This window comes from Narcine bancroftii, chromosome 7 (assembly GCF_036971445.1).
Source record: "Narcine bancroftii isolate sNarBan1 chromosome 7, sNarBan1.hap1, whole genome shotgun sequence".
In the NCBI taxonomy this organism is placed as follows: domain Eukaryota; kingdom Metazoa; phylum Chordata; class Chondrichthyes; order Torpediniformes; family Narcinidae; genus Narcine; species Narcine bancroftii.
Window position 1 is genome coordinate 12,384,563 of NC_091475.1, and position 26,226 is coordinate 12,410,788.

At 45.0% G+C, this 26,226-nt stretch overlaps 1 protein-coding gene across 1 annotated transcript in view; it reads right to left on the bottom strand.

The window, feature by feature from the left end:
- Positions 1-25,346, bottom strand: part of bace2 (beta-secretase 2) — a 45,490-nt gene extending 20,144 nt beyond the window's left edge. The window contains exons 1-4 of the mRNA XM_069888855.1: positions 24,977-25,346; positions 15,105-15,193; positions 1,261-1,477; positions 893-1,030 (exon numbers count right to left, since the gene is read on the bottom strand). Of these exons, the coding sequence (XP_069744956.1) occupies positions 893-1,030; positions 1,261-1,477; positions 15,105-15,193; positions 24,977-25,234 (702 nt within the window). The 5' untranslated portion in view covers positions 25,235-25,346. The remainder of the gene's footprint in view (positions 1-892; positions 1,031-1,260; positions 1,478-15,104; positions 15,194-24,976) is intronic.
- Positions 25,347-26,226: the final 880 nt, after the last annotated feature.

Genomic DNA, 26,226 nt, shown 5'->3' on the forward strand with positions numbered 1-26,226 from the left:
CGTGACCAGATGAAAACCTCTGGATAGCTGTTTAGCTTGCCCGGTTTATTTTTATTGGGTTAAAGGTTTGTTCTTACTTCTACCTCACAGATTCCTCAATGTTCAGTCAGATCTTTTGTCATTGGCACTGTGTAATATACAGCAAAACCCCTGGCACCCAGAATTCAAGCTACCGGCAGACTCAAGCAACCAGCAAAGAAAAAAAAAATTGAGGAAGGCCAATTTTAAAACATTAAAATTAATAATAAAATAATAGGTGAACATTATGCAAGTTTAAAACTACAGAAGTAAATATTCTCTGAAGTAATGCATAGAACTTTGGTGAAGATGGGAGCAAATATTCAGCCAGTGGAGTCTCTTGGCTCATTTCAGCTGTTTGAATAAACTTGTGCGAAACAACAATGGCATCGCCCAGGATGAAGAACTGGTCGATGCTGCTCACCGTTGGGATGACTTGTTATCTCTGCTTAGCCAGTGTCACCCAGATCAGAGGCTTCATCTTTAAACTTGGGGGAGGGTGGGTTTAATTATCTAAGGTTATTGTTCATCTTTCGAGCAGCTCCATGAAGGGCAGATGCAGTGATGGTTAAATGGTTTCAAAGAATTGACTGAAAATGAAATAAAATGCTTTTATGCAAGTGAAGTTTGTTCCGTGCAAGCACAGTAGAGTATCTTTGTCTTGTAAACAGTTTATTCTTTGTGTAGGTGTAGACATTGTAAGAGCAAGTCTCAAACAACCAGAAAATTGGCATCTATCAATCCCCATAGGTGCTGCATTCCAGGGGTTTTACTGTAATTGGAATAACACTGCAACAGTCAAAGAACTTCCAATGCTTGTAGCATGGTCAAGGTCATGCATGCGAGCCGTAGCATAATAGTTCTCCACACTCACCAAACTCCCTTCCACTGGGCTGGACTGCTCTTCAGCTCTTAGTGACAAGCCTGCACCACACATTTGCAGTGAGAATACATCAGGAATCCCCATGTGTTTCACGACAGAGTCAAAGAAAGGCTCCACGGAACTGGATGGCTGCAAAAAGAACAAATAAGGTGGAAATTGAAAGGAGCCCAGTTCAAAGCAGAATTTTAGCTGCTGAGATTTTTAGCAATGGTTTTCTTTCTAGTAATACAGATTTGGATATAACCATATAACCATTTACAGCACGGAAACAGGCCATGTTGGCCCTTCAAGTATCTTCAGGTTGGACAATTGAATGATAATGGAAATATTTTTTCTGAATTAAAATAACTCCAACTTACTTTAGCTAACTTTTTGTAGGCCATACCCAGGATACCCTGCCATTTAATTCCAGGCAAGAAGAAGTCCTCTGATTGAAGAATAGTGGCAATATTGATGGGAACGGTGGCATTGAAACCTTTTGGGATGGCAATGTAATCCATGCCAAGTTTACCCACCCAGCTTCCCTGGGTATACCTGACGGAGACTTCCAAGTTAAGAGGTTTGTAGGTGGTTGATCTGAGCAAAGAGGAAAAAAAAGACGGCTTTAGAATCCCTCAAATAAACCAATAATACTCGAAATTTAAAAAAATCACCTTAAAATCAGATAGTCTTATATGCCAAGTCTAAAATCTGAACCTTGACAGAAAAGTCTCAACACCACTGCCATCTTCCCACCAGCTCCAACACAATCTCGCGCATGTCCAGTTAGTTATCATCAAAGTTTCAGTGCATCCCTACAGGGTCCATAAACCCAGTCCGACATTCGTCGACTTTGTGGAGGCTTTAAACACCCTGTTACAGGAACCGACGGTGGTCTATCTTAAAACACACTAATAAAATCTTGAAAATCAAAGACGCAGAACGCAATAAAAGCCATGGCACGGAAAAGAAAAAATTCTCGTTCAGCACATCTCCACAATGACTATGAGTTGTGTCCAAACAGATCAAGGAACAAAAGCCGTAAAACACAGTAAAGAGACGTACTGGAAAAGTAGCATTGTCCCGGTTGGCTTCTCTTCAATCTTCTACGTACTCCAGTTGCTCCAAAAGAATCTATCACTGAACTTTAACAACAACGTTCTAGCGAGGGATGGGTCACATTCAACAGCAGATTGGTCGCAGTAAATTAAAATTGGAATGTGAGCATAACTCCCCTTAGACCATTGGGCCTTTCAGCTAATGTTCTATTCCTTAATGTGGAACTCTTCAGGATTTGGCATGGAGACGCTGACCACGTACGGGCTCGAGGAACTACAGAGAGGACTGGAGGCCACTGCACGCGTCCCTTGAGACACGTGTGCACACCGGGTGATACTGCAGAAAGTGCGTGTAGTTGGGAATTCTGAAGAGGTCAACAAGAGTTCTTACAGAGTCAATTTTACAAAGTGACCTCTTCCACCGAGTTACCGCACAACCATTACTTTACTGTGCAGACTCTCGATTACGACAGATTTTTAGTATTTTACGCCCCAGCAAGCAATAGTTTTTCAGGCTTACTTAATAATTACCAGATAATAGACCTCCCAATGAGTCTGGCAGACAGCCAAAAAGCAAGGAAAGACAAGGCTCAAGCTTACTGAATTGCAAATGAAAATGATTAGTAGCAATGCATGAGCGAAAAAAAAATACCTTCAATGCCATCAGAATTCAGATGCAATGTCAGTACACTCATGACATCACATACAACTAAGATTCCTTTTTGCTGTGGGTGCAGTAGAATAAACTGTACACAGCGTAAACATGTAAACAAATAAGAGAACTGTAAACAGGTAACAAATGTAAACAAACTGACTGTGCAATTCAGAGAGAAAAGATGATCAATAAAATGCACAAGTCAGAGTCCTTAAATGAATCCCTGATTGTGTTTGTCATTGAGGAGCTTGATGGGGTAGATGTTGAAATGGTTTCACATGTGGCAACGTCTCCAATGGGAATTTAAAACCAAGGGACAAAAAAATCTTCCTATGGAGAACAGTGAATGTCTGGAATGCTCTGCTTCACAGGTTGGCAAACGCCAGATTTAAAGTGGCAGCCGATAGGCTATGGGAAATGGCCTAAGGAAATGAGGCCTCAGGCAGATCAGCCATGTTCATACTGAATGGAGAGCAGGCTTGAGGGGCAAGGTGGCCTCTACTTGCTCTTGTCCGTTTGTGCCCTTGTGCACGTCACAACTCAAAGTGCTTTAACAGGCAAGAGTACTTTTGTCAAGTAGTCACAGGAAACACAGCAGCCAACGTAATTGCATCAAGGACACAGAAAGAACAATAACTGATTTTGAATGAGCAATAAACAAATGAAAGGACCCCGAGATCATTCAGAATTATACAGCTCAGGTACAGGCTTCAGCCCTTTGAGTCTTTGCATACCACGAAACACAAATGCACCAATTCTATTTTTCCCTCTCCCCACAAATTCCCCTGCTTTTCTTTAGAATACTGACAATGTATACTTTAAAATGAAGCATTTCACAGAGCATGTCCCTGAAGATCCTTCAGCTGAATAGCCTGTAGGATCGCAGAGCTCCTTCCTGAAACAGCTCATCGATAAATGAGCATTCACACAGATGATTAATTAATCAGATACGAATTCCCCAGCAGCTTTTCTGGGGAGTTGAACCCGAGTTTCTGACTCATCGGCTGGATTGCTAATCTGATCATTTATATTCAATGCTGCTATACCTTACTGAAGTACTGGTAGGACTAGTTTAGGCCCCTCATCCACAAGGTGAGCATTGCTCAGAGTGTGGGTGGCAACCTTTCTGTACTGTAATTAGATGGAAGCCCGGATTTCAACAGCCAGTGTTGGTCTGTTGATAGAAGTGTGACCAGTGCTGTCAAGGATACAGTGCAAGCCTACCTTGGAAGAACTGAATTTACCACATGGTATAGGTTGATACACTATTGTATCCACAACAGCATTTTTAACTTCAGAATTTACTGTTTTCAATAAAATGTGTTCTCTTAACATCTCCAATTTGGTTATTTAGCTTTGCAATCATTATAAATGGAACAGATACAGTGTTTTGATACATCCCTTCTCAATTCTCCACGTTCCTAGCTATTGACTTCTTAGTCTCTGCTGAGGGAGATGCTAAAAGATGCAAGTGAACATGAAAGCACAATCGATTTGAATAACCAATTAGTTATTTGAGGAAATCAGAGGAATCTTGCAAGATGTTGGGAGCTGTTTGGAAAGCATAAAGAACAGAGAATGAACTTCAATGAAAACTTAGAAGCAATTTGGAACAAGCTTCAAAATATTTATTTAATTTTAATTTAGGCATACAGCCTGGTAACAGGCCTTTTCTGCCCCATGAGCCCATGCTGCCCTAACACTCCAATTTACCTACAACCCCTGTATGTTTTGAAGGGTCGGAGGAAAAGCACACAGCTATAGTAGGGAGAACGTACAAAAACCACAACAGCTGAAGCATAATGAAAGGAGGTATATCGCAGCCAGTGCTGCTGCCTCACGGCTCCAGTGACCTGGGGCTCAAGGTTAATTTCCTGTGCGTAATTTTCACATTCTCCCTCCGACCCCATAGGCTGCTTTCCCGACATTCCACCCCAGTCCCCAAATGCCTCAGTAGCCTTTCACATTCTGAAGACCTGGAATGTTGGTAGTTAACTGGCCGTGGTAATCAAGTTCTGTGCTGGTGCGCGGTAGCAGAATCGGTGCGGGAGGATGGTAAAATGAAGAAGAGGACAGGAAGTAAAATGGATTCCATGCTGGCTCATTCAATAAGGAAAAGCCTAAACTTGTTAACTTTTGTCAGGCCGGATGCCAAGCACTGGTAGTACGCAGCGCGCATTTGAAAGAATGAATAGAATTTCTAAACGCATTGTGCAGCTGTCCCACCAACTATGTTAAATGCACAAAGTCCTGCACAAATTGTCAACCCACTTCAGAGCAAAGAAAGACATTATTTTTCCCCTGCTCTGGAAAAAATGTTTTGAGTCATTGTGTGTAACTTGAAAGTCTTCAACACTCTCAAATACTGATCTAAGCAAAATAACTTGCTCCTGATGTCTTCCCAAAACTTTCCTCCCTTCACTTTATACAGATGTCCTCTGGTGTTTGCTTGTTGGTAATGTCCAAATTTCCGTAATTCACAAAAGGGCCGGAATGTGAACCAATAGAACTTCTGCTGAGGATCCTCAGTGTACGTTTGGGAGCTGTTGAGATTTACAATGCAGCTCTATAAAACACTAGAGAGACCAGACTTGGGGATAACGTGTTCAGTTCTGGTCACCTCGTTATCGGAAGGATGTGAAAGGTATCAAGAGGGTGCAGAGGAGATTTACCAGGCGGTTTGCTTGGAGGGTCTTTATGAGGCAAGGTTAACAGAGCTGGGCTTTTCCTTTTGGAGCGAAGAAGGATGAGAGGTCTACAAGATTCAGAGAGGCATCAATAAAGTAGACAGCCACACCATTTCCCCAAGGGTAGAAGGAGCAAATGCCAGCGGAGATCTGTATAAAGTGAAGGGAGGAAAGTTATTTAAAAAAAATACAAAGGGTATTGGGTGCCTGCAATGCATAGCAGAAGTGTGGTGGAGGCTGGAACAATAGGAGCTTTTTAAAAAAGTCACCCAAATGAAAGAAAAATAGAAGGTTTTGAGGTGGTGAGGGTGTTGTTTTTTGGGGTAGGTCTATATAGGTTGGCACAACTTTGTGGGCCAAAGGGCCTGTACAATGCTTTAATATTCTATGCATCTTTAATTCCAACTTGCTAAAAACATAGACTATATTTCCAGAACAGATACCTGCTACGGAATGTCCTCATTAAAGCCTGCACCATACAGTGATCTCGACATTGCATTCACTGCATTTACCAGCAGGCCCCATACGACTTTGTACCGGGCAAATGAATCCCCATCAATCTTTTGATTTTGACTGCTCTGTGGAAATTCCTATCTCCTTGGGCCCACTGGTTTAATTTATTTTTGGCTAATGTACAGCTTTAATTTTAAAACGCTGCAGGACTGTAATATACAGTATAATTAAAGCATCATCCAAAAATAATAAATCATGTAAGGATTTCAAGCTTGGGGGGGGGAGCTGGTTTGGAGAGGGTGTGGAGGTGTTTAAAAGAGAGGTTGGTCATTTTTTTTGTTGCATTCCTGGCTAATGGAAAAGGTTCTGTGCTGGAAGAGACCATACCCCATGTGGCAAGACAGCAGTGGTGAGTTGTTCCCTTTCACACCTCTGCAATCTGTGGTGGTGAAGCTGTTCCTTGATGTTTGGACTTTCCGGGAACTCAACCCAATAATGAAGCCCAGACCCATGTGCGGCCCCAGACATAGCAGTACGATTCTTAACGGACCCTTGAAGTGGCCCAACAGAACTCTTCGGTTAAGGGACAACAAATGGGACACCTTGATAGTTTTGTCCACCACTTGTGTTAAATTTTAACTAAAAGGCTTCCAAGTTGGGATGCCTCATGATGTGAAGCTAATGCTGTTCCATCTGTTTACTCTAGGGTGGTAAAGACTGGGAGAGGCCATTGTGTTGCCGGAGTGTATTCTGTACACAGGATACATGATGCACTCATCCCTTTGATGCCCATGAGATCCAGATTTCACAAGGTTTGAACAAAGAATAATCCTGCGAAATGGCAACGTCCTGGTGACAATACCTCGGGCCTTAAACAAAAGCTTGCCACATTTTGATTTAGACACAATTTAAGGCATCAAGGAAATAAAATCAACTGATCTGCACTAGCATTTACACTCTGCGGAGCCTCCTCTCGTTTCTGTCAAGTCTTATCCGATTACTTTCATGTCATTATTAGTCTTGCACTATACACATTTGTCTACATTGATGGGACAGAGCTGGAGAGGGTTAGTACCTTCAAGTTTCTGGGAGACCAGGCATCAGAGGACCGGCAACATCGAGGCAACCACGAAAAAGGCACACCAGTGCCTGCACTCCCTTCTTCCTGACCACAGCACTCATTGTTGCTCAGTTTTTTCCAACAGCATCTAATTTTTCCTCATTCACCCTCCACTTTGGAAGAACAAGTTTAGGGATCAGTGGCTAGCCCATAACTAGCTGTAATGCGGTACAGCTTTGAGCCATTTGAGCCATTTGAATAAGCAGGCAAGGAATATTTCTATGTTCAACAGGACTTGTACACACCAAACAGAAACTCCTTTTCAAAGGTAAAGGTAGCAAGTATAAAATTTGCATTCACCTTGCCAGAAGACGGGTTACGTAGATTTGAAGTTGTAAACCACTTGGGAGCTTAACTAAAGGGATAATCAATGGCTTGCAACTAAACAATAATTCTAACACTTTATTTGTACTTGAAGTTCCACATGACATTTGCCCCAATGATTATAAAATGAGATAAGTTCTCTCAATTTGAAGCAGACTTCCTCATTAGTTCCTTCCACATGAAAGCAAACTTGACCACATTCAAGTAGCATTTGTACTTCCTGTAAATACACAAATATAAGCGTGTACAGAGCCGTTGTCATACCCACACTCCTGTTCAGCTCCGAATCACGAGTCCTCTACCGGCATCACCTACGGCTCCTAGAACGCTTCCACCAGCGTTGTCTCCGCTCCATCCTCAACATTCATTGGAGCGACTTCATCCCTAACATCGAAGTACTCGAGATGGCAGAGGCTGACAGCATCGAATCCACGCTGTTGAAGATCCAACTGCGCTGGGTAGGTCACGTCTCCAGAATGGAGGACCATCACCTTCCCAAGATCGTGTTATAGGGCGAGTTCTCCACTGGCCATCGTGTCAGAGGTTCACCAAAGAAGAGGTACAAGGACTGCCTAAAGAAATCTCTTGGTGCCTGTCCAATTGACCACTGCCAGCGGGCAGATATCGCCTCAAACCGTGCATCTTGGCGCCTCACAGTTCGGCGGGCAGCAACCGCCTTTGAAGAAGACCGCAGAGCCCACCTCACTGACAAAAGACAAAGGAGGAAAAACCCAACACCCAACCCCAACCCACCAATTTTCCCTTGCAACCACTGCAACTGTGTCTGCCTGTCCCGCATCGGATTTGTCAGCCAGAAACGAGCCTGCAGCTGACGTGGACATTTACCCCCTCCATAAATCTTCGTCTGCGAAGCCAAGCCAAAGAAATATTACCAGAGAATGTCAGAGGGGAACATTGTTAGTTCTGCAAGGAGTGGAAACACTCAGTTTGCAGTTGGCAACCTCACCTAGAGGCTGACAGGTGTCCTTAGAAACTAGCAGCTATTTTCCTATTTAGTCCTGCATTATAGTCATACAATGAGTTTCTTCATAATGGTAGGTGTAACAAGCCCAGAGGACCCCAAAACCCAGCAGCAATAGCTATTCACCAAGACAAATGGTTACTGAAACAAAAGTTGCTTTTAATGATCTTTAAACATGAAAACAGAATCACACTTTAACTTATCACTATGAACTTAACCAACCTAACTTAACCCCCTTCTAAATCTAAGCACACATGTATGTAATGTGTGTGTAAGTTCAGAAAGGTTTTTTGATTCACAGTCCAATCTCACTTCTCATGCCTCCAAGTTCACTGGTTGCAGGCAATTCTTATTCTGTGCACAAAATTTAACATTTAAAAAGTTCACAAGGCTTGGGTGCTTGAAAGGTAAATGGTTTCCACTCAGGAACTTTCTTGTCAGTTTTCAGAGAGAGATTTGTTGTACCTTTACTTCCATCAGCCACTTCAGTGTCTTGCCAAAGAAACTTGCCCCCTCAAAGTTCTCCAGATGATGACCTCTTTCTTTCAGGTCACCACAGAGTGTCTTTTTGTTTCTCTTATTGCAAGTGAAACATTAGACAGCTAGTCCTCTCCTCTTCCATGAGGGCTTTGACCAGGCTGAACTAAGCACTCATAACCTGTCTTCCAAATGGGGTTTTCCACAAGCTTGCCAGATTGTCCTGTTCCAGTTCCTGACTGTAAAACTGATCGCTGTCTCTCTCACACACACACACACACACACACAGAAAGCCTGTTTTACTCTCTCTGCTTGCAAAAACCACATGACCCTCTTAGAACAGCAAGTTCCACTGCAGACAATCTGCGTCTCCGACAATCTCTTTCACCGTTGCCTTTTTGTAAACAACAATCCATTAGTGAAGTCTCTTGGGCACTCTCCAAAGCTTCTGCAAAGAACGTTGGCCCCCAACACATCTAGCATGGGGCAGAGCTCCAGTATTTTAAACAAGTTTTAAAGTGTTTGTATGTGACCTACACTAAAACCTGCCCCAATTCACCTCCCAAAAATATATATCTATATTTTGAAACAGAGGCAACATATAAAACCAAATTAGAACAACTAACTAGACGAAGGATCTTAAATATTTAACAAGGACACACCTTTCCTGCTGCAGCATTTTATATTTCCACCTGCTTTCAAGTCCATCGAGGATCCACTTTAGGGAGACTGGGTAATAATGTTGGGGCACCCGATTTTAATCCACAACTGTAGGAGCTGTCTTATCACCAGCTCAATAGAGAAGGTTGCTTTGACATAGTGATCAAAATATGACAGAAAACCCTCCCCCCCAACCAATTTATACCATGTGGGATTGCTCTTTCAGCATGCATCCTTAAGTTGGGTAGGTGGGGGCATGAGGTAAGGGAGTCATTGAAGAGATCTCAGGATGAATGTTACAATTTCCCAAGCCCCCAGAAGGTATCCTAATGTCACTTTGTTACAAAAGAACCAATTATTGCCTTTTGCAACTCTGAAGTACTGCAAACATCATTGGTATGAGCAGTAAATCCTTGGCCACAGGTGAGGTGCTGGAGGATTGAAGGGTAGCTCACATTGTTCTTTTATTTATAAAAAAGGCACCAAAAGTAACCCTGGAAATGATAGGCCGATGAGCCTGATGTCAGTAGAAGGTAAGTTACTGGAAGGTCTTCTAAGCGATTGGAGGTGGAATTATTTGGATAGTCAGGGACTGATTAGAGGGAGGGTCAACATGATTTTGTGCATGGTAGGCCGTGTTTAACGAATCTTATAGAATTTTTCTAGAAGGTTGCCAGGAAAGTTGATGAAGGAAAGGCTGTAGATGTTGGCAACATGGTCTTTAGTGAGGCCTTTGACAAGGTCCCACATGGGAGGTTCAGACACTGGGCGGGAGAAGCCAGAGAGTAGTGGTGGATGATTGCTTCTCAGACTGGAGGCCTGTGACTAGTGGTGCGCCTCAGGGATAGGTGTTGGGACCACTGTCGTTTGTCGTCTCTATCAATGATCTGGATGATAATGGGATCGGCAAATTTGCAGATGACACTAAGATTGGAGGGGTTGTGGACACCGAAGAAGGTTTTCGAAGCTTGCAGAGGGATCTGGACCAGCTGGAAAAATGGTAGATGGAGTTTAATGCTGCATTTTGGAAGGACAGGAGGCTGTGCAGCTGCAGGTGCGTCTATGGACACTCTGGAAGGACTCTCATTTGCCTCCCTTGCTTTTATTGTTGGGGTGCCGGGCCATGCTCATGACACCCCTGTGTTCCTTTACAGCAGACAAAGATTGGGCAAAATAGGTTTGCAAAGACTATAATAGTATGCATTAATTAAAAAAAAGAGATAGACAAGAAACATTCACATTTATATATTTATAGTAGTGCAGACAGACCTTTTTTTGTTGTGTCAGAATAATTTATGATTAGTGTCATACTGGAAGGCTTCAGAGCTTGACAGCTGTTGGAAAGAAACTTCTCTCAAACCGAGACTAGTGGATTTCTTGCCAAAGGCATCTACAGAAAGTGGTCGTGACCAGGGTGATGGGGGTGGGGGGTCTTTTCCGATGTTGAAGAATCGCCTCATATGGATGTCTTCAATGGACGGGAATCAAAGCCTGTGATGGACCTGGTTATGTCTGCTACTTTCTGATGTTGAAGAAAGCCTCAATGGATGTCTTCAATGGACGGGAGTCAGAGCCTGTGATGGACTTGGTTATGTCTGCTACTTTCTGCAGTCTTCTGTATTCCTGGGCTCTTGAATTCCCAAACCAGGCCGCGGTGCCACCAGTCAGTATTCGTTCTGATCCATTTATTAAGGTTTTGAAAGAATCTCTGAGATATCAGAACAGGCAAACTTTGAAAAAAAGATTGTACTCTAGGCAGCACATTCATTTTAATACAGTTGACCCTTCCAAAATTATTGGGAGGGTCATCCATTTATTAAGATCATCCTCAATTTTCTGCAGGTTGTCATCTACCTTGATACCTAAATATTTAATCCCATCGAGTGGCCACTTAAATTGAGAATTTCTCTTAATTTGTTTCAGAATTCCCACCCGTAAGCACCTGTAGAACTTTGAGTATCTCACAATATGCCAAATCTCCTCAGATTCCTGAGAAAGTACAGGCATTTGCATGCTTTTTTTGTGGTTGCCTAGATGCACTGGCTCCTGGAGATATATGGACTCCCAGGAACGCAAAGGTACTAACCCTCTGCACCTCCATCCCATTAATATGGATGTCCAGGAGTGATGAGGGAATGGTCTGATGTTGTTACAAGGCGAGAACACAATCAGTTCTAACTTAGATCAACTGTCATGTTTCTCTAGTGCAAAATGTTGATATAATATTTGCCCCTAATGCTCAATTCTTCCTTCAGTAAAGCTAAGAGGGTTTTATGGCATCCAGCTAAGTATTTAAGGCCACCTGGTCCAGTTCATCCGATGCTTCTTGAAAGAGAAAGGAAAGAACCACACCACAGAATTAACTTGCATCGACCGACAAGTTTCAACTGCTCACTGCTTGAAAAAAAGTAATACCAATCATTTTCTCCAATTTAACAGTGGTAAAAACCTTCAATTCTCTCCCGATAAGGGCAATGGACTTCCAGACAATTCAAGACTTTTGTGAAGCAGAGCCTTTGAACATCTTCAAAGCTGAGGTATACAGAATCTTAAAGTGGGAGGTGAATTGAAATGAGGTTACAATTAGCCATGCCATCATTTAATACCAGTGCAGGATCACTGGTAACATACAACAGATAGATGAAAGCCAGAGGGATGCTTGAGAGACTGTGCATCTTTTTTTTAAAGATTAGAAGCAGCAAATCTGACAACAGAAGTCTTTAAACCCTGTCCCTTTCAAAGGGGTATGTAGAAATGCAATGCCATCCCTTGGGGAAAAAATACAGTGAAGCCCCCAATTTTACACGCCCCGATTTAATGTGAATTCAGAAACAAAATGATGAGTGATTGGACCTATTGATCAGCCTGCACTGTCTGCCTGGCACCTGAAGAACACCATCTGGCCCTCGGCCAGTGAATGGCCAGCTCCCTCAGCTTGCTGAAGGTTCTGCTTCTCTAGGTAATGCAGCCAGAGCATGGCCAGGTTGTGGACAGGGATTTGGCTGAAATGGAGAGGAGGCAGGTTGAACACCGTATATTATGTAAGTAACCTCGATTTAGCATGACTGCTTTTGTTGCGATGACATTTTTCGGACCCAAATGATTGTGTTATAACAGGGTTTCACTGTAGCAGGTTAGGCTGCCAATATCACATCAAAACTCTATTAGCACAGGCAGTGGTCCATGGGTCTTGGTGTACACAAAGTACATTCCCATGTACTTCATTATCTATGAATTTCTTGTGGGAGAGAAGGCTCAGAAGAATTGAGAAGCAGAGAATTGTTGTGGCAAGGAAGGAATCCTCTCAGTCCATCTAGTACATGGTGCACTGTGAAGTCCGCAAGGTCACGTGGACAAGCCTAAACCACCAATCCTCTGACTTAGAGTGCAGGTGTGCTACTCCCTCAGCCCTAGCTCACTCCGAACGAGTGCTACATTACCTTCTTCCTTTCATCAGCCCACTGGCTTACATCTAGTGACTTGAAGGACAATCTGGTCTGTCAGAAAATAGCTTCAGATTTATTTTGCCTGCAGTCTGGTTTCATGTTCACAGTTAGTCAACAAATTCAATAATCGAGTTTATATATGCATGTTATCCAATATATGTCCCACATAACACTCAAAGAATTTGACTAATAGAACCACTGACTCCACATCAATTCCCTCCCTAACTCAGTGTAATAAAAGATTTTTTTTAAAGCAATAGAAATACACAACTTCTGAAAAAGAATGTAAAAGCATTCAGCAAAATAATCCCACATAGAATACTTACGAGCCATTGGGAATTCTTATATTTCTGATAGATGGGAGCAATTGCCTGGAGTATTAATTAATCCATCAATCCCTCATGCATAGGCCCAGCACAGTGGGGCTGAAGCTCTTTGATTCAAAACAGCTAATCCTTTGAAGGTCCAGGAAATAATTATCTGGAGATTCTATCCCCTTTCTCCATGCAGTGGTTCAATATTCTTGACAAAATAATCTCGAGAAACCGTTGGTTCACATATTAAACATTTTGGAGAATTTTTAGAACTGTAGCAGATTCCACCCAGTTGAACTTTGTGACTTCCATTTTAATATTGGCTCATTCCTGAATTCACTGAAATATTTAGTTAATCTAAAACACAAGGCTGGTTGGGGGAATTATCTAACCATCCAGAAAAATAAAAGGAATCAAATAGTCATAGCTGCCTTCCAATGAGCCAGAACATATTAAGTGGATATCCATAATTGAAATCCAACAAATGCACAGCAGTATTTCAACTTATAACAGTAACCCCTACTGTTTATACAAATACTCAATTTATACAAACACATGGCACCACAAAAATTGGCAAGGGATAAGGATCACGTGTGCATTGTTGCAATTCCCATCTCACTCTATTAATGTTTCTCCACATTTACTGTAGTATTTGGTTAATTAGGGGAAAAACAAGACTCACCCAAATATTACATTCCTGCAACAGTCCAACATGGATTGAAACAACACGGTCAGAATGAACCTAACCAGTAGTTTTAATCCTCAAACACAGAGAGTGGTAATCGATCATTTGGACCCAACTGGTATAATAAACAGATGGAATCAGTTGGTGGTTCCCAACCTTTTTCCTTTCCACTCACATGCCACCTTAAGTGATCCCTTACTAACCACCGAGCAGCTAGATGCCAAAAGTGCTCTGTGGTTAGCAAGGGATTTATTAAGGTGGCATGTGAGTGGAAAGAAAAAAGGTTGAGGACCACTGGAATAGGTAGATCGACTCTGTTTCTTGAACATGCTCTCCTCTGTTACACAGGCTTTTTTAACACTTCAAAGGCCACCACTGAATAAACAGATTTTCCTTTTTTTTAAAAAAAACAGCACCAGTATCTTGAACACATCATCTGAGTGCACTGATGGAGAGCAGCCCTGTTGAAAGTACCAACTTCCAAATGAAGAATCAAATACGTACAATTCCAATCATCCTCAATTGTCCAAGAAATCAATTATCAGAAATAAATCTAAAATCCTCATTTATCCAAAGGTGTCTCAGGGACGTCGGGCTCCTGGGGGCAGCGGTGACTCAGTGGGGAGGTATTGGTGATCGGCGGCGGTCAGCATTTTGTTTTTGGTGAGAATTAAACATGTTTTTAGTGTTTAAAACACCTTCCCTTGTAGATTTGCTGCTGTTGGAAGCTCAGTGACAAGTGATTTGCGGTTGCTACTGGGCTGTTTTTCTTAAAAAAAAATGACCAGTTCTCCAAAAAAATTTATCCAAAATGGGCCCGGTCCCGACCATTTTGGATAATCGGAGTTGTACTGCAATCCCATAAAGAGGAGGAAGAAAAAGTGTTGGTATGGTTTAAGCATTTTCAGGAGGTGGGGTGGGAGAAAAGCCACAGAAAAGCATGGATCCTTCCCAGTGTTCCACACTGGAGTTCACTGTCCAAACCCAACTAATTAATTGTTAATCGTAAGCTGCTTGTGAGACATACAGCACACAAATCACCAAGCATATTTACCCTCTCAATAGAGTGGTGGGACATTTTCTGGACATAAAAGCTCCATATCATTGCACACACTCTCACTCCATACCAATGTGTTAATTTCTGTTACATAACTCCACATTAATATTGATAAACATAGCCACAATTAATTCATTGCTCCAGCCTGTGTTAATCTTCTCACACAAGACAAACGACTTCACGTAACAGGAACAATCATTTTGCCAGCTCAGGATGTGCCTCTCCCTCGCATGTAGGTGCTCACCTGCCAACTCCCCACCAGGCGGGCCTTCTCCCTCCCTCCCTCACCAGCGCATGTGCACTCACAGTTCTGGGTTGAAGTAGGTGTCCACATTTCTCGATGGTGCCCCAGCCACAGCAAAGTTACTGCTCCCGGTATCAACCAGTATATTCATCTGCAAGTGAAGGAGGCAAACATGAAGTAAAAGAGAGAAAAGAGGAGGCAAAGACACTGGTAGAGGTCAACAGCTCGGTGCAGCCTGCAACCTTCGGAAGAAGACTAGGAGTAGTATAAGAATCAGAATTTATTGTCATGAACATGTCACAAAATTTGCTGTTTTGTGGCAGCATTGCAGTGCAAACGTTCATATAAACCACCGAACAAAATACATTTTTTAAAAGTGCAAGAAAAAGTCAAAGCAAAGCAGTGTCTTTGGTTCAGTGTTCATTCAGGGATCTGATGGCAGTGGGGAAGAAGCTGTCCTTGTGCTGCTGAGTGCTCGCCTTTATGGTCCTGTACCTTTTATCCCCCCCCCAATGGTGGAAGAGGGCGTGGCTTGGGGTGGTGGGGGTCCTTAAGGATAAAGGCTGCTTTCTTAAGGCACCATCTTGTGTAGATGTCCTCAATGGAGTGAAGACCGGTGCCTGTTATGTCACAGGCTGGAGTTTTTCCTGTCCTGACCATTGGCACCTCCATGCCAGCCAGAATGCTCTCCACAGTACACCTGTAGAAGTTTTGGAGAGTCTTCGGTGATGTACTGAATCTCCTCAAATACTTTATAAAGTATAGATGCTGGTGAGCGCTCTTTGTGATTGCATTGACATGGAGGCTCCAGGACAGATCCTCGGAGAGGTTGGTACCCAGGACTTTGAAGTTCTTGATCAGCTCTGCTGCTGAACCTTCGATGAGGACTTCCTCCGGAAGTCCAAAATAATTTTCTTGGTTTAGTAATGTTGAGTGCAAGGTTGTTGGTGTGACAGAGGGTACAGGCGGGAACAGAGGCACGGGGTTTGGAGTTTGTTGACCAGCACTGAGGGAATAATGGTGTCTGAGATGCGCTGTAGACAATGAAGAGCTGCCGTATGTACGAGTGGCTGTTTTCTTGGTGATCCATAGCTGGATGGAGATCCACAGTCTGCTGTGGAGTGACCAGCATTTTTTCCTCATTGCCATCTGTATGACTCTTTCCCATCCGCCAAGACTATTCCTCTGGCTTTTTCCCTTGAAAATTCTACGAACATAATATTGACCATCTCAACTCTTCTAGTGCACTTACTCAATGCCAAGCTCCTCTGAACTGTCAACACTCTCTTACTGATGACCCAATCCAAACTTTGTCCTCAAACCTGCGTGGCTTGGTACAACAATAACATCATCTACCATTTTGCCGATGATCCTACGGTAGTGGGTTGTATGAAGGAAGGGGATGAAACAAAACACAGGATGGAGATTGAAAACTTGGTTGAATGGAGCACCAACAACAACCTTGCCCTCAATGTCCCCAAAACTAAGGAGCTGATTGTTGACTTCAGGAAAGGAAAGCCAGAGGTTCACAATCCAGTGATCATTGGGGGATCAGAGGTGGAGAGGGCAAATTCTTGGGAGTCACTATCTCAGACCATCTTTCCTGGACCAAACATACTGATGGCATCATGAAGAAAGCTCGTCAGCGCCTCTACTTTCTCAGGAGCTTACAGAGGCTTGGCAAGATGCCAAAACCCTGACAAATTTCTACAGGTGGATAGTGTGCTCATTGGCTGCATCACATCTATTCCTTATTTTTGTTTAAGGATTTTAGCTTTTATTTCACATATATAACATCAGTAGCTTTCAGTCACTTCCAAGCAACGCGGAACCACAGCTATTGCTTATTGATAACCAAGAAAACACTGCTGTAGTACCTTGTTGCAAAGTGTTTTGGGACATCTAGAGGATGCAAGGAAAGTGAGATGTTCAACAATGCTCACAAAAAGCAATTAAACATTAATGCTATTTGTCATTGATTTCTGAGACCACATACTGAACTCTTTCATCGGGTACCGACCTTCTAATGAAAACCTCTGATTCGGGAAACTATGATGGCCATCGTACAAAGAAGATGGAAATCAATCTTGGCACGCAAAACACTCTATTCTCTTTGAACCTGGAGTTACTTCGCCAGAACTTTCCACCTTAAATTTATTAATGCTACTTGTTAGGAGGCAAAACAAGGGGACAGGCTCCGAGAAGTGCATGGTGAAGATCCCAGTCATATGGCAAACACCCACTATAATCACAAGGAGCCATGTGAGGCAAGCTTACTGAAAGCGTGCTTTTATTCAGTAACGCGCTCATTTAAAACTCGAAGCCCGAAGGCAAGATTTTATGACATCTGTAAATCGGACAGAAGCTTTGTATAATGCAAAAGAAACAGAAATTCGCAGAACTGCAGATTAGAAATTTTAAACAGGCAATTCAGAGAGGTGTTTGAAGAGTCTGGTTGAATTAGGCACAAATTGTACTACCACATTATAATTGGCTTCCCGCTGTGTTGTCCCCTGTGAATCTGAGATTATGTTGTTGCAGACTTGTTCTTGTGTCAATGTGTCCATAATTAAGCACAAGAATTCATTCAGCTTTAGTTAAAATATACATTTCAGACAACTTCCATTCCTATTGTGCATCTAAAGCAGTAAAACCTATTGAGACACTCCACAGGAGAACAATCAGACAGTCACACAAGAAAATGCCAGCATGATAAATACTATGGGATCACCAACCGCATCATCATAATGAGACCCAGATAACATCACTGTGAGCCTGAAAGAGGGACAGGGAATACACACAAGCAAAAAAAAGGCACTGATCAACTAGTTTGGGACAATGGTGCAGCTAATAGAGCTGTTGTCTCACAAGGCCTTTCCACGGTGGAGAAAAGAGCAAGTGTAAAGACAAATGTTATCCGCAACTACCTCGCTCCACTTACCTCCATAAATGTGGCGCGTCTGCATTCGGCGCGCCTTGAGCGATCCTCCCTGGCCCCAGTGTCAGGGCCGAGACGAGGCCCTACTTGGGATCTATGAACGGGGAAGCCATTTGGAGTGGCTCTAAAGGGACGGGCTGATGACGTCGTCAGCCCGCGACCCAGGATCCACCACCCAACTGCTGCAGGGCATAGAAGGCCCGGCAGCAATGGTGTCCCGCTCAGGACCCAATCCCCCCCTAAACCGCTCAGCAACCCCCAACCACAGTCCTCCCCATCACTCAACAAACCCCCCTGCCCTGCTCAGCAACCCCCTAACCACAGTCCTCCCCACCACTCAACAAACCCCCCCAAACTGCTCAGCAACCCACTAACCACAGTCCTCCCCACCACTCAACACACCCCCCTGCCCCGCTCAGCAATCCCCTAACCACAGTCCTCTCCACCACTCAACAAACCCCCCCCAAACCGCTCAGTCACCCCCTAACCACAGTCCTCCCCACCACCCAACAAACCCCCCCGCCCTGCTCAGCCACCCCCTAACCACAGTCCTCCCCACCACTCAACAATCCCCCCCTGCCCCGCTCAGCAACCCCCTAACCACAGTCCTCCCCACCACTCAACAAACGTCCCCCCCCGCCCTGCTCAGCACTCCCGCCCCCCCCCGCCCTGCTCAGCACTCCCGCCCCCCCCCCCGCCCTGCTCAGCACTCCCACACCCCCCCCCACCAAACTCCGGCAGCCAGACACAGACCAAACACCGGTGCTGTCGTGCGTGGCCTCTCGGCAGCCTGCTTCGATGAGCAGACACACGACAATGTTTAAATTTATTGTTGCTGACGTTGGCACATCTTGCGCATTGAACAACCCTGGAGCTTCGGGACCGTGCTGAGTAATGGCCGACTTCATTACCCATAATCCCCCAGGCAGCTGGAATCATTGGCTGACAGAAGGGTTCTATCTGCATGGGGGATTATGGGCAATGAAGTCCGCCATTGCTCGGAGCGTTTGTATGGCGTCATGGCACCCAGTAGTAACGCCTCCTGAATGTCGCATCAATGCCCCAGCCACCTCCAGGCTGAAAGGGAACATCGGAGATGCCTTTTCATTCGGCTTGTTGCCTCCATGTGAGGGCTAACTATGGAAAGGCCTCAGCCACCCTGGCCTCCCATGCTGTCTGTGTGAAGTGTGCAATGCCTAGCCTATCTCCAGGTGCTCCAGTTTCCTCCCACCATCCAAACATTGATATGTTGATACGTGGACTCCGTAAATTGCTTCCAATGTGTGGTTGAATGGGAAGAATCACTTGTTGACAATAAGGAGAAAATTAAAAATAAATTGGGTTGAGTGAAGACGGGGCAAATGGGAGCTTCATGGCCAGCAGACTCCGTGAAGCAAGGGGCCCAAACAGGCACTTTTGCAGAATTGTTCTTGCACAGAAATAGAATTAGTTACTTGAATCAGCTCAGAATACATTAATTATTTCCATGCTGCTACACCTGAGAGAGAAACATCATTAAAACTGATCTCTTTAAAAAAAATCTTGTCGTTTAGATTACCGGTATCTTCTAAATTAGCAATCTCAGTTTTAATTGGAAATCTTTGGCAAGTCCTGCTTTTCTTCTGGATTGAGAAGCAGCCTTCAGCATTTAAAAAAAAATCCTCATTCATCCCCCATCACATTCCTGGGAATAAATATTTCTACCAAGAAGGCTAATACCTTTATTTAACTGCCCTCAAGAAGCAAACATCTTAATATGGGACGAGAAACAATAAAGAAATCCAGGCACAAAGAAATGAGCAGAAAGGGTGGGGCAGAATTGTGGAAAGATTGAGTTAGAGTTTTGAGATTAATGGCAAACTGCACATTGCGAAAATCACTGCCTCAGGTCAAGTTCGAAAGCTATACAGTCGTCCAACAAAATGTACGGGGGCTGTAGGTTAATTGAGGTATTTGGGTGACACAGGCTTTAGGGATGAAAGGGCCAGTTTACCGTGGCGTATGTCTACATTAAAAAAAATTAAATACTGCCCATCTAGCCTTAGCTAGTTCTGCCTTGAAATGCAATGTCTGAGATTTTGTAAATTTTTGTGGACCGATTGTGGGTATCTCACCAATTAAATTTGCTGTTCATTTATAGGAGATCTATAAATGAATTCAGACAATTAAACATAAATCACACATTTTAAAATATTTTTAAAAAATGGTTTCAATAAGTGAATCTCTAGCCCTTTTTCCACTGGCATCCTAGTTAATTGGCCGTGCAGTGTCCTAGGATAGGAAGCCACCTGTGCTGTTTGCACTGGGCCACCTTTAACTGGGACACTGCTTTTCCACTGAACACAACTTGTCCCTGGGGATCGTAGTGTCTACCTTCCAATGGAATGGATGGAAGTTGTCCTATTTCAACTGGTTTAATCAGTACATCAGTATCAGCTGGCGCAAAGGATTTGATTAGGGGTAGAGGCTATCAATCCCCAGTGTGATTTGACGCCGGCGTACTGATTGTTTTCCTTTTCCACTGGACCCTTAACCGGTTAATTCCCCGTTAATTTCTGGGAACAAGATGCCAGTGGTAAAGGGGCTCCTCTCAAGTTTGGGATCCTTCAAACCCAACTCCCAGCCCCAAAAATACATTATTCCCAATTTCCCAGATCTTGCAAATCCAGAAAAAGCCAAGTCACAACAATAAATTGTCATATTCTGTTGGACTGTGAAATAAAACACAGAAATGCTGGAGGATCTCGGCAGATCTCGCAGCGTCCATACATTACCGAAGTTCCGGGACAAGTTTACCTTTAGGAAGGGCTCAGGCCCTTACATTGATGCTGTGAGACCGGCTGAGTTCTTCCAGCATTTTTGTGTTTTTAACTACAATGCAAACTTGAGTGTTTTACGACAACGAGATAGACAACAGACTCGCCAAGGCAAATAGTGCCTTTGGAAGACTACACAAAAGAGTCTGGAAAAACAACCAACTGAAAAACCTCACAAAGATAAGCGTATACAGAGCCGTTGTCATACCCACACTCCTGTTCGGCTCCGAATCATGGGTCCTCTACCGGCATCACCTACGGCTCCAAGAACGCTTCCACCAGCGTTGTCTCCGCTCCATCCACAACATTCATTGGAGCGCTTTCATCCCTAACGTCGAAGTACTCGAGATGGCAGAGGTCGACAGCATCGAGTCCACGCTCCTGAAGATCCAACTGCGCTGGGTGGGTTACGTCTCCAGAATGGAGGACCATCGCCTTCCCAAGATCGTGTTATATGGCGAGCTCTCCACTGGCCACCGTGACAGAGGTGCACCAAAGAAAAGGTACAAGGACTGCCTAAAGAAATCTCTTGGTGCCTGCCACATTGACCACCGCCAGTGGGCTGATATCGCCTCAAACCGTGCATCTTGGCGCCTCACAGTTTGGCGGGCAGCAACCTCCTTTGAAGAAGACCGCAGAGCCCACCTCACTGACAAAAGGCAAAGGAGGAAAAACCCAACACCCAACCCCAACCAACCAATTTTCCCCTGCAACCGCTGCAACCGTGTCTGCCTGTCCCGTTTCAGACTTGTCAGCCACCAACGAGCCTGCAGCTGACATGGACATTTACCCCCTCCATAAATCTTCGTCCGCGAAGCCAAGCCAAAGAAAAGAAGACCCAGTTCATACATTATTTTAAATGTCTGCCAAGTTGAATATTGCCACAGTTCATCTGGGACCTTGGTGAAGCATGTAGGCAATTGTCTCTCACAAGCATTGTAGAGCTACGCTGAGGGAGGGATGAAAAGAATGCTAGACAAACAGAGTATTTAAAAAAACTTCTTTAGAATGTGAATATTGATCGAAAATTAAAAATTTGTTGCCCATTTGTAAGCATTGAGGGTGGTGTGTATATGGAACGAGTAGCCAGAGAAAGTGGCTTAAGCAGAGACAATTGCAACATTCAAAAGCCATTTACACAGGTGCAGGAAGGTTTAATGGGATATGAGCTGTATACAAGCAAACAAAGGGCAGTGCGATTGGCATCACATTGTCTCAGCACCAGCGAATGGGGTTCGAATCGGTCGCTGTCTCTAAAGAGTTTGTACATTCTCCCCCTGTCTGCATGGGTTTCCTCTGGGTGCTCCACCCTTCAAAACACACGGCAGTTGTGGGTGTAATTGGGCGGCACAGGCTCATGGGACAGAAGGGCTTCTACCATGCTGTATGTCTAAATTTAAAATTTAAAAATAGGACTAACTTGGTAGGCTGAAGGGCGTATTTCTGTGCTGTAGAACTCTACGACTCTGGCCTACCAGGCTACGCAGAGTCAACCACATTATTGTGGATCATCCCTTGGCTAAACCAAATGAGGGTAGGCCGATTTCCTTCCCAGAGGGGTGACTAGTGGACAATCAAGCTCACCATTACTGAGCTTAGCTTTTGACTTAATTACCATCTGTGACGGAGGAATGTCCCAAGTTCAAAGGTCCAGATCTCTTTCCATTGAATAAGATTTAAAGACACTGAAAGTATTGAAAGTAAAATAGGGATGGTGAGGGAAAAAAAAACCCAGAAAAATACCAACGAATTAAAGTGAGGAGAGAAATTTGTTGAAGTACTTTGCAACTTGAAGGAGCTATTTCACACTTACTTCCTGGATAAGAATTAATCTGAAAATAATTATCATATTAAACTGTTCTCTCACTGTTAGTAGTTTTCTAGGAAATGTCATAGGGATTTTAAAGTCATTGCAACAACTTTATAATACTCCCAAGCAGTTCGCAGAAATATTTTAGACAGTAACAGCAAACAAAAAAAGAAAACAGCTAGAGGTGATTTGCAAACCACACTCTTGCACGTTGCAAACTGCTGGCTGATTTAGACATTAATCATTATATTTTTTCAAGCAAATTTTGGCTCAACATAGTGCTTGTATTTAGAGGGCAGAATTTTAAGGAACAATGATCGTTAATCAAAATGCCAGGTACATGGGATCCTAACTGTGTATTTTGAGAAATTCTATTTAGATAACACCATTCACAGGTCGTTCAAAAGCACTATAAAGCATTTTTTTAAAAATCATGTTGGGGTGTATAAATAGAGCAAACAATGTACCAAACGATCTTTCCAAAAACCAAGGAAAAAGATGCAAGCAAAACTCAGCCGATCAAACAACGTATTTTATATAGCAAATATACATAACCAACGTAAAGGGTTTGGCCTCATGTACTGTCAGGTCAGGGCACCTATAAATTAGAGGAGCAACACCTAATATTTAAACTGGGCATTCCCCAACCAGATGGCATTAACATTAAATTCTCCAGTTCTTCCCTCATCTGCCTTCATTCCTCCAGGTTACCCTCACCCCCGCCCCCCCCCCCCCCCCAATTCCCTTATATACCTGCTGCCTGTGGGACTCTGCTCCTCTCCCTCCACCATTTTGTTCAGGCACCTGCCTACAGTTTGTTCATGAAGGGGTCCAGCATGAAATGTTGGTTATGCATCTTTATCTGTTACATAAAGTGCATTGTTTGACCAGCTGAGTTTCTCCAGCGTTGTGTTTTTACTTCAACTACAGAGTTTGCACACTCTGCTTTGCTTCTTTCCAAAAAAAAACCACAGTGTGTCGACGACCAGATGCCCCTTTCACACTGCCAACCCACCAAGGAAGCAAGAAAGCTTACCGGGCGTGCTGCACTTGGGAGCCATTCCCACCGCATCACACCTGGTTGATTGGCAACCTGGCACTTCAAGCGACGACAAGGCGAGAGCAGGTTGCGCTTTCACCCCACCAGAAGGCAATTAGTGAGTTAACTCGGCCTGGGCTCCGACCCTCGCCAAGTGCCGGTTGGATTTAACTCGTCCAGCCAGGTTGGGCCACTTCGCACCGTATGATTACCAGGGACGGAACCGCTTGGTCAGCCCCCATGGAATCGGTGGTGCGAAAGGGACTCTCGGTCCTATTGATTAAGGCCACTGGAGGTAACTGCATTGCGCTGGGGATTAATGGCACAGGACCTTCTATCATTGGTAGGTGTGACCAGGGTTGGGTTTGAGGGCTCCTGCACATTGGCTGCCATGGTGTCAGCCCAGAAGAAGCTGGGAGTAGGGAATTGGACCCCCTTCAGCTGCTGATCTAACCCAACATGGGAAACACCGCCTATTGATTAAGGCCACTGGAGGTAACTGTACTGCGCTGGGGATTAATGGCACAGGACCTTCTACCATTGGTAGGAGTGACCAGGGTTGGGTTTGAGGGCTCCTGCACATTGGCTGCCATGGTGTCAGCCCAGAAGAAGCTGGGAGTAGGGAATTGGACCCCCTCCAGCTGCTGATCTAACCCAACACGGGAAACACCGCCTATTGATTAAGGCCACTGGAGGTAACTGTACTGCGCTGGGGATTAATGGCACAGGACCTTCTACCATTGGTAGGAGTGACCAGGGATGGGTTTGCGGGCTCCTGCACAGAGTCTGCCATGGTGTCAGCCCAGAAGAAACTAGGAGTAGGGAATTGGACCCCCTCCAGCTGCTGATCTAACCCAACACGGGAAACACCGCCTATTGATTAAGGCCACTGGAGGTAACTGTACTGCGCTGGGGATTAATGGCACAGGACCTTCTACCATTGGTAGGAGTGACCAGGGTTGGGTTTGAGGGCTCCTGCACAGAGGCTGCCATGGTGTCAGCCCAGAAGAAACTAGGAGTAGGGAACTGGACCCCCTCCAACTGCTGATCTAACCCACCACGGGAAACACCGCCTATTGATTAAGGCCACTGGAGGTAACTGTACTGCGCTGGGGATTAATGGCACAGGACCTTCTACCATTGGTAGGAGTGACCAGGGATGGGTTTGCGGGCTCCTGCACATTGGCTGCCATGGTGTCAGCCCAGAAGAAACTAGGAGTAGGGAACTGGACCCCCTCCATTGCTGATCTAACCCACCACGGGAAACACCGCCTTCAAACTCATCCAACAGTGAAAAGTTCAGGAAGTTTTTGTTTTAAAGCTCTTCTCACCTTCTGTGCGGGGAACCCGATGAGGATCTCCAGGTAATAGCCTCTGCCAACGTCCCCCTTCAGGTTATTGACCATGTCTACGAAGCTGACCGAGCCCGCGGGCTGAGAGGCGAGGGCAATGCCCTCGAGCAGGGGGGTCCGCCCGGCCCACCCTGACGGGTCGGAGGCGGGGGAGACCCTCAGCGGCAGCCGCACGTAGCCGGCGCGGCCGCAGCCCAGCGCCCACAGGAAGGGCAGGATCCCCGCCAGGAGCTTCATCTCGACCCCCCCCCCCCCCTCCCTTCTCCCGCGCAGCTTCGCCCCTTCAGGTGGGGGGATCGCGGGGACTCCGCCGCGGAGCAAACTTTCTCCTTTCTCAACGACGTCCTCTCCAGAACTTTGGGGCGGATGTGACGAGCAATTCATTGGAATGAAGGGGCGGGGCGGGAGGGAGGGAGGGAGCCGGGCGTCGGGAGCTCCCTGCTGGCCCGGCCGCTGGCCGAATGGACACTGGGCCCTTCGGGGATGACTGGCCACGCCCCGGGTCAGTGTGGCACTCTCTCAGCACTGGGCTGGACAGTGAAAACACGATGCTGGAGAAGCTCAGCAGGTCAAACAGTGTCCCTTATGTAGCAAAGATCCATAACCAAAAGCCCGAATGGTTGGTCATGCACCATGCTGGACACTGGGCAGGGCAGGGCGCCAGGATGGGGAGGGAGTCATCACCTATCCGAGATGGTGCTGTGTTGGCCAACTCTCCTCTGGCCACCGTGTCGGAGGGGCTCCGAGAACGAGGACTCCCTGAAGAAATCCCTTGGTGCCTGCCACCCCGACCGTCGCCGGGGTGGGTCTGCTCTGGCCCGGCGGCTACACCTTCGAGAACGCAGCAGAACCCACATCAGAATTTCCCTTTGCAGCCGCTGCGGCCGAGCGTGGTTGTCCCGCGACGGCCTCGCCAGCCACCAGCGAGCCTGCAGCAGACGTGGACGGCCCCCTTCCTAAATCTTTGTTTGCGCAGCCAAGCCATGATGATAAAGTACGCTGTTTGCCCTGCTGAGTTTCTCCAGCATTGTGCTTCTACTTCAACCACCGTGTCTGCAGACTTTCGTATTTTACATTTCGTTTCGCACCGGCAACACAGACAGTGAAGAACTTCTACAATGTGGCAGCGGCATCAGGGGGCCATTGCCAGTCTGAGACCACCCGCGAATTGTTTTTAAAAAAAAATTTAGACCTACAGCACAGTAACAGGCCCTTTCAGCCATGTGCCC